This window comes from Epargyreus clarus, unplaced genomic scaffold (genome assembly GCF_041222505.1).
Source record: "Epargyreus clarus isolate Ecla_fem2 unplaced genomic scaffold, WU_Ecla_fem_2.2 ptg000021l, whole genome shotgun sequence".
Lineage (NCBI taxonomy): Eukaryota > Metazoa > Arthropoda > Insecta > Lepidoptera > Hesperiidae > Epargyreus > Epargyreus clarus.
In genome coordinates, this window is record NW_027332228.1 from 13658363 (window position 1) to 13677855 (window position 19493).

Sequence of the window (19493 nt, forward strand, 5' to 3'; positions counted from 1 at the left end):
AAGTTTGTATCTTAGATAGTTAGGTACTGATTTTTCTTTCACGTAAAATAATTGTGAAGGGTTTAAGTCGTATTTCTTTATAATGTTCTGACATATTCGTGTGACTGAAAACATTATACGTTTGTAGCTAAAGAGCGCCCTGCTAGACCATGGTCTCTTTTTTCATTTGAAAGTGATAGTTAATTAGGCATCTGTGTATCAATTTATTCACTTGTTTTTCTGTATGGTTTTAATTAAAAATAAGTTCATCTAAGGCTTATTTAAGTATTGAAATAAATTAATATTATTTCTGTTTTTTGTATGCAGTTGTGATCTATGCGTTAACTTCATTATTGATCGAAAAAGACACAAAAACAAACAGTTCGAAACCGTGGGAAAATATTAATCTGCGCACATAATCACATATATTTTTACTCGTTTATTACCAATCCGGGATCCTACAGTGTCTTGTTAGGCAAAGTTGTGTAATTAATGGCCAGTGGAGACCATTATCTCGTCTATTACATTACACAATTGAATTTAGTAGGTAAACACAGACGGATCCTACTGAGGTCGTGGGACAGACAGACGGGCGGACAATCGTAGATAGCGATCGTCAATTTTGTTCACGCTTTGTATTACGTGCCTTATGAGTAGGAAGCTTCTTTTTACCCGAAGGGTAATGTTTTTCGAGCGTCTGTTTGTCTGTATGTTTGTATGTCTCATTGCTTGACGGATTGTTGCATCTGAGGTGTCGTTGGATTTGTCTAAATTGTAGGAGTTACATTGGCTACATTTTTAAGTAGTTAGTTTTTTTGTTGATATAATTGTCTAGGTCATTGTGTTTGCAGAAAATATTTCTGACGATCTGATGGTCGGTAAATATGAAATCAACTATTGATTTTGTTATTAAAAAGAAGATAATTCTGGTGCTCTATTTTAGTCAGCTGCTCTACGCGTAACGTTAACTGTTGTACTCTAGAAGTAGACGTAGTTATGGTGCTTACAAACCATAAAAAATCCTTGGGTTCTGATCAATTTGTACAAAAATACATTAGGTGTAACGTATCGAAATTACTTACCTAAAGGTATAATTTATATGTTTATTCTATTACGTATCTATGAATTTACAACTAAAACATACAAAAATCTGCGCAATAAAAATAACTTCCTACTTCCAAACTGTGTGACTTATGATAATTACGATTACGAAGAAGTACTACCTTATATGAAGTACTTTGTAAGCACGCAATAAAACTAAAGAACAAGCCAGGAATAGTGCAAGAATTAATGAAATTATTACTAATTATAATGATTAACACGGCAACGATCTTAAGATAATATAGAATCAGGAAACAAAAAACCCGTGGGACACGGACATAAATTGACATGCAAATGGCGGAATAATTTTGATGGCTGATAACATTCAAGTTAATGATATCGCTTACTTACTTGTACATTCTTGTATGTGTTATTGTGTTTTAGTCCTAATCGACGTTGATTACAAGCTTGATGTGCGTGGAAGCGATTTTATGGCGGAATTTCAAGATTTTTTATGCGTTTAACTGTACCTATATTTAGATTAGAAAATCGCTGTACCTATACACTGGAAACCTCAAGGCAATCGAAATAGTATTTTTAATTTTAACTGACAAAAAAAACTCTCAAAATAGGTACCAGATTAATTTAACCTACGTAGACCTAGTCTAGGAAATTACGGAATGAATTCAGAACTCCGTTCTGTCGAGAATTTAAAATATGTATAGAAATGATACTCGGCAGGTAAGTGGATGGAGTATCCCAAATGTATGAAATAAGTAGCATTATATCATAAAAAATGATTCAAAACTTAGATACAGAATGTCCAAGAAGGTTCCAAAATAAGACCAAAGTAAAGCAGCTTCCTCTAAATAGAAATAGCGGAGATTTTTGATACGTCCTCCTTTAAACATAACAATTATATAGGTTGTTGTTGTTAGTAGATAACATAATCTAGCGTTGTCTGCCTTACCTAATGCAATTTCGTATTTCCTTGTCTATTATAATTATTCCGTATCGGTGGCTCATGACTTAATTGGTCTATTTCAATGTCACCTCATATCTGTACAATTTGTTAGATCTCCAAAAAGAATACGCAAATAATCGAAATTTAAGTAAAATAATACCTACATGCTGTAAGTAAATATTTTTTGGAAATTAACTTACTTAAAGTTCTTGGTTAGACTGAGAATGCAATTAATTTTAACTTTTTCCTGCTAACTTTTTTTGTTAGCAGGAAAAAGGGCTTTTTTGTGTTCTCAGACGAAAAATGAATTGCTTTGTTTGAAGTATAGGCGCTGTTAGCTCTTGTTTTTAACTAATATTGTTTTTTAAGAAGGAGCAGAGCTCCCGCTGTCCATCTGATGGCAAGTGGCTTCTACCACACATGGACATCTGAAACTAGCTGCAGAAAAGATACGAGTCCTACCTGAGATCAGCTAGATGCGTTGCTACCACGGAACAATAAAAACTAGGTTACTATTATGCCTAGTTGTGACGCCTCAAATACTCCTGTCTTCTTTAATAAACTTATTCACTAGATTAATAGTAATGTGTAATCATGTAATTTTTTATTCACAATTTTTAACAAAATAGAGCTTGTCCTCATAGTACAAGATTAGGAGAGCTACCTGTATATTATACACATTTTGAACGTGGTAGAACCCTTTGTGGTTCAACTCTGCACCACCACAACACCTATTACCACCTCCATCACGCCTAATAATAACAATGTTAACCTCTGTTATATCGACTCCCAGGGGTCAATAAGACCTGGGAACGGTCTCCCATATCAACAACCCTCAGTTTTTACGTCTACGATAGTGGATTACATAAGCCTATTAATAAATAAATATTTTTTTACAAGTTGAGACCTTACGTCAAGCAAGTTATCCGGGGGAGGTGCGCTCAAATCCCAAATAGCCCAGTGTCTTTCCCAAGATACTCAGGTAGTTTACGACATCGTGGTACATAAATCCGCCATCACTTGGTGTCTTTCCGAAGATCTTTTGAAAAAATATCACCCGATGCAAAAAAGGGGGTCTACCCCTAACTGAAAAATATAGAAAGACGTATACGAGTTAAAAGGAAATAGTTGCTTATACATTTACTGCCTCAACCTAGGATCCATTGTGTCGAGGGAGTCATAGACACACATAGATGAATACACACACACCCAGGCCGAGAACAGACAATTATATTCATCATTCAGATATCCGTCTGGCTGGGGAACAAACCCGGAACCGACTGAGCGTCAGAACTACATGGTAACCGCTCCGCCACGTGAATCGTTTGGGGAAGTGTATGGACTTCTGTTTTAAGGTAAAAAAATATATACTTTGTGTAAAAATTAAAAACCACGCTAAAATCGCACAAGGAACAAATCGTTAATCCTGTTTCCTGACGATCCTGATGAGGAGAATGGGATATAATTATTAAAATAATGTATTGTCATGGGTACTTGATAATTATTCAAAATTTAAATAAATAAAATGGTAAAAAAAAAACAAATTAAGTAGGTATATACATTTATTAACGATATCCTTAAGCTATATTAATCTATCAGTTCGTTATAAAGTTATATTTTTTTTAACATAGTCAATTAATTTTTTATCGAAATAGTGACAATGTTGCGAAGAGATAGGTACTTACAGTGAGTAAGTGATTGGGTATTTTTTACTTATCTATAAGGTATTGAATTCGGATGTTTTAAATTCTTGAGATTTCCTACCAGATTGAAGCCTCCCTCAGAATATTTAAAAAGTGTGTAATAAGCAGAAACAGGACAATTTTAGTTTTTTTTTTATAAAAAAATTAAGTTAATATTTTTTATATAAAATTTAAGTGAAAAACGAGTATGAAGTCCAACTGGGAATATTTTCTTTTAGGTGCATAGGTAACACCGGCAGATTTACATATAAGGCGTTTTAGTCCTCAGGAATGGCAATGCATCCGTAATGGGCTTCAGCTATAGTCTGATTCATAATTAGGTGTCCAAAATGTAAACAAAGAAATGTCACTGTCAAAATTAACAAGAAACTAAAACTTTAACAAACTCAACAAAAAAGGAAATCTTAAAAATGAAACTTAAAAATGACGGCACAAGAAATGTTTTGGATTCCGATTATGTTACCATTATCATATTTTAATTTTCTACCATGAACCTTGTTTTTTATTATTATTACTGTATGGAACGATATTGAAGTAATATAAATATTAGAAAATGTGAATTAATCTTAATTTATTTAGATTATTATTTTATTATTGTTGTATTATTTTATTATCGTCAAATATAAGAAACTACCATTTGAAATGTATTTTCTTGATAGGTCAACACCTTTGTTTACATTTTGGACAGGTGTCCATAATTAGGTAATTATGAATCAGACTATAGATACAATGTTTTATACGGAGCTGGTTACAGGTCTCTGCGATGGCATTGGTCACTCACCATCAGATATATTACACGCTCGTGTGCAACTTCAATTTTCCAACAAAACTACTGCAAATGGGAGTGGGGATCTATTTTATAAATGCTCTATATGTTTCTACTCTTGAGAGCATGTTTATTTCATGTCTTATTTTGAATTCTGACACTATTGGTCCAAGTCCGAATTCCATCAACTAAAGATAAACTCTTACAATAAAGAGAAATGCGATAGACCAATATCATAAAAATACCCCGTATTTTTTAAAAGTATGTCATTTCTCAACAGATGATGAGGGACTATGGTTTGACCCCTTTTTATTCTGTAAGGAGACCTGTTCCCAGCAGTGAGACAGTAATAAAGACAAGATAAGGTAAAGTAAGATAAAGATTTTGTATCTATACGATAGTTAAAATCTACACACTAAAGTTATTGAGCATCACAATTTTAGTATAGTTAATGTTATAATTATACTACTTATATACAATACACTTATGATACTTACAATTAGTAGGTATATTTTGTATAGTTTTATGGTAACTAAAGTTAAGTTATACATGAAATGGAACGTCAAATATCACAATACGATTTTTGCAAAATCCTTCATTGTATACAAATAGATGTCTAAATTCAATATTTTTTAAAAAGTATTTTCACATTAAAAATATATAACATATTTTTATTTTTTTGACGTATTTTTATCAATTTATTGTTATTGTAACTCAAACAAAATATTTAATAATATCTTTACATCGTTGAACCATCTATGTATCTTAGAATCGTAAAAATCATTAATAACAATATAATTAATACGGCATAAACAGATCATATTATTCATTAAAATTGTATTAGATACTTAGCAAATGTTTTTCTAACAAGATTTGCTTCTAGTTCTAAATTTAACACAACATTTTGTCAAACTTTGACAGTTGATATTATTGCCTTATTATATATTTGATTTTGATAAATGATATGATTGCGTTATTTGTGGGTAGTTCTACAGTTAGAGTCCCGCGTTGCCGCAGTATTCGCCGATACGATCCGAGATACACTCGAATATGTCGAAGGAGATATCGCAGTTACGCCCGTTATCTGAAAAGGTAAAAATAATAGTTAATGACATTCAATACAAGTAAAATGATTCATGTTAAATATTTATTACAATCATCGTGACGTTTAAGCGTTGCTGAATCCTAGGTATGGGCCTACGCTAGATAAGAAAATATCTTTTAAGTTTTTTCGCCGACTTGCAAATACTATTTATTTTAGACAGACGTATAAGGCTTAGTCAGCAAGAGTGACAGTGCATCTGTGGGTATGTGTGATGGGCTTCAGAATCTCTCTTTCCAGGCGAAACCAGGCGGACTACATGCTCGTCTGCTTCAAAAATATAAAAAAGGTAGGTATACTACTCACCCATAGGCACAGTCCTGGAGAACTTATCATGGTTCCTCATGAGACACTCTCTGGACGCTTCCAATACCGCCATGAAGTAGCCTCGCTCGTTAACACCGTCCGAGTACAGCCCCACCAGCCCTTCCAGGGTTGGGAATCCGTAGCCGTCCACCTGAAATTTAGAAAAATAACTATTGAGATATAGTTGTAAGCGCTTTCTACACTCACAGTCCCACACTAGGTGTCGTGGGTGCCATGGACACACACATAGACAAATACACAAACACCCAGATCCAGAAACAGAAATCTAAATTCATCATTTAGATATCTGTTTGGCTGGGGATCGAACCCGGGACCCTTTGCGCGTCATACCGCTATGGTGGCCACTCCGCCACGCGGGTCGTCGAGGTTGTAAAAGTTTATAACTCTTGATGTATTTCTACTGCTAGGTTTAACCACCGCTGTGTTTTAGTTTGAAGGGTGTGGGTAAAGACAGTGATAGCATAGTGGTTAAGAGACTCGGCCTCACATTCCGGAGGTCCGAAGTTCAAATCCCAGACGCACCTCTGATTTTTCAAAGTTATGTGTGTATTCGAAATTTACTTCCTTAAAACGTGAAGGAAAACGTATGGAAATCTGTACTCCTGAGAGTTCGAAAAAATAAAAAAGTCAAGTCTACCATCTCACACTTGTCCAGAGCGGTGGAGTATAAACCTCTCACTCGGAGAAGAGACCCGTGCCCGGCAGTCGGACAGTAATGTATTGACGACTACTTTTGATATATGGTGGTATTGAAGGTAGTAGAGTTTGAATTGAAGGTAGTAGTCTATTTTATACTTAGTAGTCTACTTGCAATCATAGAGAAATTATGAAATGATTGAAATAAGATGGTTTTAAAAGTAGATCGCATCGAGCTTCGATTAAGTATTGAGATTATAGCTTACTAGTTTTTGCCCGCGGCTTCGCCCGCGTTTAAAAGAAAATAATATGACATACTAACATACATACAACCCAAAATTCGTACGTTCATTGGAAGGAAAATGGCGCCATCTGGCGAAAATTGGTCATACCAACTCTGAAACCTTCGTGGGCTCATGGACAACAACTTTGCTAAAGATCATCTTTTGATCAAATGCATAGTTTACGATTCAATCCTTACTAATATCGATTAAAATAATCGACTTCTTGGTGCAAAAGAGCGATTCTCCGATTAATCGATCTTAGATCGCCATCCCTTGTTCCCATGGGATTTCCCCTGAGGACTAAGCTGGAACGCCTCGGAAAAGTCTGTCTCCCTTACCACATCCTTCAAACCGGAACACAACAGCGCCTAACACTGCTGTTATTAGGTAGAAATAGGTGTGGCGGGGGTGCCGCCGGAGTCGAACCACAAAGGGTTCTACCACCTTTAAAACTTTGTGACAAAGGTATTTATTTATATTGATAAAGTCGGATTATGATTATTAAGAGTTTATTCATTTATTATATACGCTATACTGATATTGATATTTCTTATACGTATTTTAATCAAAATATCGGCCACACACAAGAAAACATCTTAAGATCCCGAAGTAACCCAAAAAGATAAAGAAACCAGTTAAGATCTAAGTGAATAAATATTTTATAGATTTCATTTATCCTATGAATCATAAGCCGACCCTTCATTATGAATATGTGAAGTACAAAAAATATTATATGAAGCTTGTTACTAATAAAATATCTGAGTTTTACGACACCGGCGGTAAAGTATACTTTAAGCTTGTATGATCTGTTGAGAGCAAATAAATAATAGAAATGTGCTATAAAATTCTTAGCGCTCATATAACATAAGTTCTATAAAAATCAATTAGGAATCCGATTTAAGTATCTATTCATTTTAAATCCTTCGTAATAACTTTTATGTGCTCTGTGTAATATGTTTGTGGTATTGTGTTATCTACATCTATTATTAAATATATATAACTCAAAGGTGACTGACTGACAGTGATCTATCAACGCACAGCCCAAAGCACAGGACGGATCGGGCTGAAATTTGGCATGCAGGTAGATGTTATGACGTAGGCATCCACTAAAAAAGGATTTTGATCAATTCTAACCCCAAGGGGATAAAATAGGGGATGAAAATATTACTTCGTAACGCGAGCGAAGCCGCGGGCAAAAGCTCGTGCCATACGGGCAAAAGTATGTGTACGGCTCTGTACACATTGGGCTTATTTGCTACGGTAAACAATAAATATTCTATGTATTAATCGGGGTCGTAACCTATATGTGTGCCAAATTTCATCCATCATCATAATCATCATCTTCAGCCCACTGCTGGACAGGCCTCTCCCAAGGTACGCCACTGAGCCCGGTCTTCAGCTCTCCTCATCCAATTAGTTCCCGCCGCCCGGCGCAGATCGTCGCGCCACCTTGCAGGAGGGCGTCCCACACGTTTGTCTAGACGCGGTCTCCTCTCCAAGAGCCGTCTACTCCAGTGGTTGTCGGCTCTTCGACAGATGTGGCCAGCCCATTGCCACTTCAACTTGCTAGCCTTCAGAACTATGTCGGTGACTTTGGCCATCATGCGAATTACATCGTTGCGGATCTTGTCTCTCAAAGATACACCGAGCATAGCTCTCTACATAGCGCGTTGAGCGACTTTCAACTTGTGGACTAGCCCTACTGTAAGTGTCCACGTCCCAGCTCCGTAGATTTAATCCAAATCTAATCTATAGCTTTTACGTGAAAACGTAACAAACAAGCATCCATTCACACAATCTATTAGAATACAGCTTAGTTTGAGGACATTAAAGATCTCTTAATGTTAAATATTATAGATGTCTATAACAGTGGCCACTTATACAGGTGGACAGTATGCACTTTTGCAATATTAACTATAAAATTGCTTAAAAGTATACGGACCAGATCTTAATTTATGTTGTAATTCTAATTGTGTAACATAGATTAGTAAAGATTACTCACTCCTAACAAGAAAATGTAACCAGTTTTGAGAATTGTTATAGTTGCGTAAAAAAATTATGCCACGTCTCCGTGCTAAAATGTCCCTAAAATATTTGAAATAATTATTTATTTATTATGTAAATTACGCAGTATTAGTTATTTATTCGTAAATTTTCTCTAAAAATATTGTTATTTGTCAAGAATTAAAAAAAAAAGTTACTGATAAGCCGTTTGTGGTTTCATTCAATTTGAAGGCGGCGAAGTATCTTTACTAATCTATGTTGTGTAATAACAAAGTCCTTTCTATCGCACACGTAATCTGTGGTCCACTTGCGATTTTATAGAATCGAAAAAATGTTTCGCCAACCGCGGCGTTTGCAAAGACCTTGGGCCTATACCACCTTAATTGAATCCGAACAAACCCTTCGCACAGACCTTTATGGCGGCAATATCTGGTCCTTCAGCGGCTATAATAGGTAAATTTCTTTAAGCATTTTACGATGTACTCGTATGGTTTATGGTTAACAAATTGGAGCAATTAACGTGCGACACGACAGCGGTTTATTGATGTTTAGGGTTCTGTAGGCAAAGGACTAAAACGGAATTCTATTACTAAGCCCTTGGGCATCTGCTGTCTGTTCGCGTGTTATAGGGTTCTATTTCTTGAATCGTAATAGACAATTAGGCATAGACACTTGAATTATTTACAGTTTCTACACTCACAGCCCCACACTAGAGTTCGTATCGTATCGTAGTTGCTATGGACACACACAAAGACAAGTACACGAACACCGTACCCCGGAAATAGAAATATAAATTCATCATTTACAAATCCGTCATTTACGAACCCGGGACCCTCTGCGCCGGTATGATAACGCTCCGCCATGCAGGTCGTCAAAATTCTAAATATGTATACAATAAAATACAGAATTCTAAATATAAAAAGTTAAAAAAGAGGGTCCTGATACAAGAAACCTGTATTTTTTCGGCATTTTTCGGTATACGAATACTTATTGAACCGAAATAGGAAGACAGTGTCATTTATTGATTATATAGTAACTCAGACACAATTTAGGGAGAGTTCAGTTGCCTATATTACAGGTTTTTTTACCCAGTTTAGGCAGCTGACGATACTTAATTATGGTAAATAAATTACTATTATATAAATATTACCTCAAGAATATCCAAATATACCTTTGTATTCATGAAATAAATAAATTTATTATTATTATCACCATTACTACTTAACTTCTGTACCGGCCATGGTAACAAAATTAAATAAAAAGAATTGATGATACGGAACCCTCAGTGTGTGTTCTCACACGTGACTAATTATTATTTATAGACGCGAAAGGCCTTGTATTCTGATTGGCATTCAGTTGGTTTGAAATATTTTTATGTGGGTGATTGCTTGGCCCTGATTAAACTAGATTTTATGTGAAGCTGTGCGTTTGAGAAAAATCTGCATGAGTTTTTGATGGCAGATAATATTATAAGGCAGATGTGAGATCAATTGAATCTGAAAGCGTCTTAAATTTAGCCGCTGTGTGAATTACTTTCAGTTAATATTTTAAAAAACAAAAATTAACGGAATTGTTACAATACAAAAATATTTTCTCATGAAAATATGTATTTTTATTCAAAGTATGTAGGTTCCTTACTTAAGTTTTTATCGTCATAAACTTAACTTCGTAGGATTTTTTGCTTATAAGTGGTTAAAATACTAAGTATAGAACACAAATATTTTCCTTAAAAATATTTACATTTAAGAAATTAAAATTTAATTACGAAATTAACATTAATTAACATTTACTAAGCGAGCACTTAATTAGAGCTTAAAGTAAATTTTATAGCTTATTAAAAAAGTGGAACTATTTCAATTCTATGAGCTTAAATAGTTTCACTTTTATACGATTAAGTAATCATCTATTTCATATTAACTTTATATGCAGCCTTTATTTTTCATTTAATTTTATTTTTAATTTCTGGTTCAATGAAATTAATGAGGTACACCAAGAAAAGCCGCAAAAACAAAAGCTCCACAGCTGTAATTCTAAAAACAATAAGTAAGTAAAACTAACGCGTATCACAATTAATGATCAGAACTTTCTAAGCTAAACGAAACCGTGCCGTCTTATCTTCAATTTGAGTAAAAGCGTTACTATTTCAACTATTTGACTGAACAACCGACAATTTAATAAAGATTAGACGGAGTAAAAGTACTTACCGCTTTCACTTTCCTGTAGACGCACTGCAGTAGGCACTGGAAAAGAAAATATGATGTGATTTAATACGTGTAAGGTGATTTGATATGAAAGGTCGGGTGGTCCTGGGGAAACAAAGGATTGTAGACCCCTTTTTATTTTTCGAATAAACGATTTTTTTTACGTCTTTTAAAAAAATCCAACAAGCAATAATATTAAAACAAAGAATGTAGTAATTATTTAAGAAACATGTGAAATAATATTGTCTGGACAAACTAACGTAAAAGTAGCTGACCCCTCGAAATTATCATAAGTTACGAGAGTTTTTCTCTTATGGCCCTCCCTCAAATACTGAGGCCCGGGGCAGGAGCCCTGCCTACCCCCTTCTAAATCCGGCCCTAACAAGTATAGTTCAATAGAGAGATTCTCTCGGCCGTTTTGTTTCAAGAAATGCATGCAACCCTTGTTTTGATTTTTTCTTTTTTTTGTAAGAGACAAGTTTAGATGTACATACCCCAGCGATCCGTTTCTCATCATGTGTGAACGGCACCTCTCGCTTGTTCCTCCGCCGTTGCGCCGGCATCGTGTGCTCCTCTTTGATCACGTCTAGGGCCTCTGGAAACACAAATCAGGCTTTTTAAAAGTAACTATTTAATAAAAATCGTATTGGAGCACCTTGAGGGAGACCCAGATGTCGGGATCCGTGGGTGATTGCCCAATCCCCTACGGATCCTGGAAGGTATAAAGAGGGTTACAGCCAAACAAATAAAATGATATTGTTTTTATTATGGAAATCATTTGCCCAATAGTCTTTCAGGAAACTTCTCAAAAATAAAGGTATTATGTGTATGTAAAGAATTATTTTGAAATCCTTGAAACAAAAGGGTGTAGAGCCTATGCTAATAAAAACAAAGTTAATGTATATTTACTTTTTTATATGTAAATCTTTATTGAAGACATGTTTACTTGACTAATATATTTTACATGAATTGAGAACTAGATCGGACGTTGATTTACTAAAATTAAGGGTTTAGATGCTGACAACCTTGAAACCAAAACATAGCATAGTGAATTTTAATAATAGGGAATTAATTCAAGAATTCGAGCCGGAAAACTTGAGGTATCGTCATACTATTTCTCTGTCTTGTTAGTTCCGACGGCAAGGCATATCAAATGAAGAAAATATCGAATTTGATTGCATTTATTTTCAATTAATTCTAACATTAATCTTGAGATATCAGTAAGTCAGCAGACGTTCTGACATTAGCAGTCAGATCATGGACGCTCGTGTGTAACATCACAATTTAAATCCAATCAGATACACATTGCAATGGGTAATTAGAGTCATCTGCAAGGGATTTGTAAACGGGAGATTTTTATTATCGTGATCGGGCGTTTTCTGTTTTCATTATCTAGTGTTTTTCATTTTGAATAGTTTTCACAAATTATTGCAATAAAGCAGGAGTTAAAAACTCATTAACTAGCTAGTTACGTTTTAACTATTAAAGTTAAATCTGTCAAGATTTCTGTTAACATCAGAAAATTTGGCCTACGAAGAAACAAAACATTCAAGTGTGTGTGTGTGTGTACGACTGTGTTTTCACTATACTGATCATAAAGTTAAGGAAACACTATAAAAAGGGATTAATTACCTAAGTTGATTGAGACAGATTCTATCATAAAAATAATCTTTCAGAATTGTTGCTGTTTTAAATAAGTTTAGTGCAAACTAGTAAAAAATAAATAAATTTATATTCGTGATATGAGCATGATATAATCTTCTCCTGGTTATGAAACCATGCCGTTTTTAAAACGCTCGTCTGTTCTATTACTTAGTTAACAGCAAGTTAATAGTATTTCAAATGCAAATCAAAGAATCGTGGTTGGTGAGCATTTTATGATGAGGTTACTGGTGGTTTAGATTATTAAACAACTGGCTTCCGAACATCGGAATGTTGACATTGTATATCAATGACGTGGCCTTTGATGGAAAGGAAAGGGCAAATGAAATCAGTTCTGTAGAAGAGATACATATAGGACGCTAAACAAAGTGTCCTGCAAGTGGTTGCATTTTTTGGTGTATATTTGTTCTATTAATCCATCAATAAAATATTATTATCTTATTTTATACATACCTCCATTATTAATAATAATAACGCTTTCTATACTCACAGCCCCACACTAGGATTCCCTGTATCGTGGGTGCCATAGACACGCACAAAGACAAATACACAAACACCCAGACCCAGAAACAGAAACCTAAATTCATCATTTACTCGTAGATATCTGTCTGGTCGGGGATCGAACCCAGGACCCTCTGCGCGTCAGACCGGTATGGTGACCGCTCCGCCACGCGGGTCGTCGATTATTAATAATCAATCTATCCAATGTTTTGCAGATAGAAGTTTGACAATGAATGCATAAAATAATTATCAAAATTAGATCTTTGGTAGACAATAATTGCATACTTAGATTGATTTATTGTGTGGAGCACATATATTATTTAAGTGTATTAAATTAATAAATAATTTAAATAATCATTTTAGTGTTTAGTGTAGATATTGTTTAAATTCGAAAGTCGAAAAATTATGTATTAAGTATGCCGTCTTAGTCGATATTAAAATGTGTAGGCAAAAAAATGGCCATTAGAAAATATTGTAGCCCTTGTGTTAATTAAGAGATTTGGTGAAAACGAAATGCGTACTACGCTAAAGTAGATACATTTTACAATGTATAGGTACATTGTACGCTAAAGCAGATACATTTTGCAATGTATAGGTACAAATATAGGTACTATTTTCCGAAAAAGTTGGCAACCCTACTATCAGTACACCGAAAAAGGTGGCAACCCTACATACAAGATATAAGTATTCTCAATAATCGTATAGCACTGCTGTTGCAAAGCTTGTAGTTAACCAATCAAGCTATATTTCATTAATAACCTGTAATTGCAAATCGTTCTCAGACGCAGAATTTAGGACAGGTGTGTCACGACTTCTATCAAAACCTTCACTTTTGATTGTTTCTCATTGTTCACACATTGATGTTGAATAATTGAATATTTACGTGAATTTATTTGATTGTATTCGACACTTGTCACAATATGTTCCTTAGTGTTTTATTATAGTATACAAGAATTAACACTTTGCTTTCAAAATTGAAGGTGATTTAATTTTAAGTTTTATTCGAGTCTGGAGGTAACAGCACTACACCTATTTCTGCCTTGTAACAGCAGTATTACAAAGCGCAGCTGTGTTGTTTGAGGGGTGTAGTATGGAAGACATACTAACCCGAGGCTTTCAACTTAGTCTCTAGGAAGCAACGCACCTGTGGCCGATCTCAAGTAGGACTTTAATCTCATCCAGGATTGATTAACAATGTCCATGGGCTGCAGTAGCCACTACCATTAGGTTCATTGTGTGCTTGTTTGCTAATGCTATACCTCTAAAAATAAAACATGATAGGCGAAGTGCAGTAATACCCTATAGTTTGGGTATAAGACATTTCTAAACTACATTTTTAAATTTTAAATCGATGTACTATGTAATATTTAGCCGGTGTTACAATTTCCTGTAAGCAACTGATTAAGAGGAAGCGATTACCAATTTCCTTCGTAAATTGCTTGCGTTAAGGCATGAAACATACTAGAAACACTAGTATATTCGTTTTGTAACCGCGGCCAAATAGTTCTGATATTAATTGCGTATATACCTATATTAATTCCTCGAAAATATCTTGCGGTTTCAAGCCGATTTCCAAATTCAATAAACGCTGTCCACTTTTTACGCGGAGTATACTATAGTAATTTACAACGAAGTGCACAACAGCTCACATCCAGGACAAACACATAACCAGGACAATTATTTTATTTTATATATTTACATATAGGTACATCTAAACTTCTAACTATACCGATAATGAAAATATTCTCAACTTTTCTCGTTAGTAAGTTTCATCCTTAAAACTCACGTATGAGTGAGTTGCTAGGTACCTATACCTATGTCCCTGTAGTCTCGGGAATAGAATAGGGCTACGGTATCCCCTGCCTGTCGCAAGAGGTGACTAAAAGGGGGCTTCCCTATACATACTTGCGGGTGGCAAGAGTGGGAGCTCGAACCGTCCGGCAAGCAACCCCGGGAAGGACGACGGTATGTGTAGTCGCATACCATCGTAAACACCAGATGGTGTGGGAGGAGCCAAAACTGCTCCCCCAGGGCAGAGCCCGATCGGGGCATTGCGCTTGGAGGACTCCGGTTGTGATCACTCGGAGATCCCGGAGTTCTCCATCAAGCGTTGAGGACGACCACCGGGGGGGTTTTAGTGCGGTAAAAATCCCACATAACCCGGCGTCGCTCCCACATCGTCGGGTACTTTTTGAAGGTAAACAAAAAAAAAAAGGTACCTAGGTATACCTAAATAAAAGAACTAACTTATATTGAAATGTGATTTGTGGCTACTGGCTATTAAAAGTTATTTGAGTTTTCTGTTTCTTTACCGTTACCATAGATCAACAATAATATAGAACGTTCAGTTCTTAGTATCAAGTTACAGACATTCAATCAGATAAGTCCCAATAATAACTTAAACGTCGGAAATGTTTTAACAAAGTAGGTGATATTATTCATTGTATATTTGGACACCTATTTTTTATTCTTATTTTAGCTTGCAATGACCGTTTATATAATTTATTCTCGTTTTATATTTTTTATTATTAAGCGGTAGAAGCATGCATGGAGTTCTTGTTTTGGAGTGTTTAGTAAACGGATGTACCTACTAAATTAATAGATACGAGTAAGATTCTGTTATTCTGATAGTAAATGACAAGATCAATGTTAACTACCGGTCAAGGATATCTTTTATCAACCCATATAGGGTCAGAGCAGTATAGTCCGCGTATAACTGCTAGTCCGCTCTACTTCAGCCACAGACGTATCTGTTATCCCTGAGAACTGCATTTGAACGCATCGAAATGGTTCCTTTCTCAAACCACACACTTCAAACCAGAACACTGTAGCTCTTAACACAGTGGCTGTAAGGCAGAAACAAGTGTGACAGTGATGCTTCTGGAATAGAAATCAGAAAACATACACAAATTTTCGTTCAATCCTGTTGAGCGTTTTCCGAAATTACTCTTTACAAACACAAACATGTAAATGACAATCATAAGAAATTTATATAGTTACATTAAGATATTAGATACAATCTAAAGGTGGTAGAATCCTTTGTGGTTCGACTCCGGCGGCACCACCGCCACACCTATTTCTGCCTTATAACAGCAGTGTTAAGCACTGCTGTGTTCTGGTTTGGAGGATGAGGTAAGGGAGACATACTTTTCCCAGGCGTTCCAGCTTAGTCCTCAGGAGTAGCGGCGCATCTGTTGCCGACCTCAGGTAGGAATATCTGATCCTATCTGAGGTTGATTACAGATGTCCATGGGCGGCAGTAGCCACTTACCATCAGGTGGACTGCATGCTTGTCTGCTACTCTTATATTATAAAAAAAATATATAAGATACCTATACTATTCTGAAATGATATACATCTGACGGTGGCGCCATAATCGAACCAGGACGAGGACTATTAAAAGTTTAGTAACACCGTTTCTGAAGTCTATGTACCTATCTATGTACTCGTATGTATGACGCAAATATTTCAACTTCGGGTCGGTTGTAAGTTAACATATACCAGTTGCAACTCGAATTGCACTTCCCTCATGTTGCAAATGATACAAGATATATTTACAAAATTATCCTTTCACTTAATGATGTACACATCAGAAACTGGCGTTTAAATGATTAAATGTATTTTTAGTAAGGTATTTATGATTAAAGAAAATATTTATAACCGTTTTACCAGATGTTTCATAAAGTGATGTTTTAAAGTGGTGTTAATTTTGTCCTACTTTAAATTTAATTAACATTTAGCCAATCATACGTAATCAAAGTTGTATGTATATATATATATTTTTCAATCAAATTAATGGTAAAGAAAACCATTGTGAAAAAGCTAAAATTGTAACCTGCATATGCCCTACAATTCACTTGGCCATCGTGGTGGATATCGACCCTTTTATGGTCGACCAATCCTACCACTCTTTTATTCCCGCTGAGCTCATCCAGTGTAATACTTTGTCGTGAAACTAAAAGATTTAATTAAACCTATCACACTGTCCTTCGAAAAAAAAATTATTCAACACTTTCTTTCATAACATACTAAATATTAGCAAAGTTACAAACGTCTAATAGACATACTATGTCGCAAAGCCCGCAACTCTTGCTTGGAAGAAAGTAAATATGTATGTATTCGCAAGACTGTGCAACTAGCCCGGTTGCACTTCCCTCGTGTCGCAAATGGGTGTCAAGATATGCTATTTTACCCTTTCACTAACGTGTCGAAATTAGAAAAAGACATAACGATATATTATAGTATGGATTCTGTACAAATAGGACGATCAATATCCATCATTTTAAAAATAGGTTTTATTTCTAATTTTATTGACGCTTACTTTGAAAACTCACGAAATTGTATTTTAAGCAGTTACAAATATTTCCTTAAAATCAAACGAAAGATTTATTTTTAGACCTTATCCTACGCATAAATAAACATGAGCAAAGTCACAAACGCTTACTAGATATAGTATGTTCGTTATTAATAACCTGTCTATCCGATGTTTTGCCTACCAAAAAGGGAATGTTGATAATGGATAATAGTATGTCACAACTCTAGCTTGGAAGAAAGTAAATATGTATGTATTCGCAAGACTGTGCAACTAGCCCGGTTGCACTTCCCGCGTGACGCAAATGGGTGTCAAGATACGCTGTTTTACCCTTTCATCGAAATTAGAAAAAGACATTACGATATATTCTGAATGATTAGATATAGAAAATAGGACGATCAATATCTATCCTTTTGAGAATTGATTTTACTTCTAATGACGCTTAATATAATAACTAACGATATACTTAGTATTATAAGTTTTAACAAATAGTTTCTTAAAATCAAAGGAAAATTTCCTTTTTTTTGGATCTTCCATTTTTTTTTTGCGCTATGCTACATACATATTATATACAAATAAATATTAGCAAAGTCACAAACGCATACCAAATGTATTACGTCGGTTATTAATAATCAGTCCATCCAATATTTAGCCTACTAAAGAGGGAAACTTGATGATTTCCACCTACTAGAATTGTAAAATTTCAATCTTGGTAGCCAATACATTGGATAGATTAATTATTAATAATTCACGGGTAGTAGTGTGTCGCAAAGTCCCCAACTCTAACTTAGAAGAGAGTAAATATGTATGTATTCGCAAGACTGTGCAACTAGCCCGGTTGCACTTCCCTCGTGTCGCAAATGGGTGTCAAGATACGCTGTTTTACCCTTTCACTAACGTGTCGAAATTAGAAAAAGACATTACGATATATTCTGGATTCATTTCAGATTAAAAACATTGGATACCTTTTCTTAATAAATATAGACACTTACCTGAGTATTTTTGAAGCAAATGTGTCTAATTTCAAAACTAAAATAAATGTGTAGGTAGAAAGTTGATGCCCAAATATAAACATAGTATTATTTAACCCATACAAATAGGACATCATCGCTGAAATATAGAAGACTTTAGTGGAAGAAACTAAGTAGTTATTTTTACTATAAAGTATGCAGAAAAACAAATTTTAGATCGTGATAAAATGACAATAAATTTTAATAGGTAATTAACAAAACTTTTATAGGCAATTAAAAACACTTTCGACACTTAACTAGAAATAGTCAACTATGTACACTTGCGGACAAACACAAATGATCACGCACTGAGACTAAATAAAAGTGGACTCAGCATCTTGACGGATGACGGATGACGATGACGGATACTCAAAAATCGACTAAAAAACATTGTTTTGTTATTTTACTTTTTTTTCCGATTTCTTCTTTCTCTTTCATTCAAATCATGTGTAACTATACAAATCATAATTTTGGATCAGTTATCATTTAAAAAAAAATGAAATTTCCAATTACAAGCGACCATTAATTCAAAATATTTCAATGCAATGCAAAATTGTTTTCTAGTCGTTGTCTATATTTGTAGTCTGAGGTTACGTATAAATTTCGCAAACGCGTAAGTTAACAGTCGAGTAAACATCGCATGTCCCGGTACAGCCAGGTACACGTGACGCAACCTGGCTATATGGGTCAGCCCAGCAATACTCACGAATGCAACTGCAATGCTTAGAAATGCGTTGTTGGCGAATTTGCGAAAACATACACTCCTAAAAATTAGGATATTTTTCAAAGGAATAGTTCGAGCCTCTTCAATTTATATTTAATTATATATTTTACAAATTTATTGTAACATCAATGTGGCATAATAATTAGATTAATATTGTTTATGTGCGGCTTCATATAAGAATTAAATGACTAAAGTGATCACAGAAAATATGTGATAAAAATTGATGTTGCTAAATAGAGAAAAATATATTAATAATAATATAACCATGTATTTTGTA

General features: G+C 34.8%; 1 protein-coding gene across 1 annotated transcript in view; it reads right to left on the reverse strand.

Moving 5' to 3' along the window:
• Positions 1-3740: 3740 nt before the first annotated feature.
• Obp73a (Odorant-binding protein 73a) overlaps positions 3741-19493 on the reverse strand; it is a 41497-nt gene continuing 25744 nt past the window's right edge. The window contains exons 3-6 of the mRNA XM_073084381.1: positions 11502-11602; positions 11011-11046; positions 5862-6012; positions 3741-5537 (exon numbers count right to left, since the gene is read on the reverse strand). Of these exons, the coding sequence (XP_072940482.1) occupies positions 5449-5537; positions 5862-6012; positions 11011-11046; positions 11502-11602 (377 nt within the window). The 3' untranslated portion in view covers positions 3741-5448. The remainder of the gene's footprint in view (positions 5538-5861; positions 6013-11010; positions 11047-11501; positions 11603-19493) is intronic.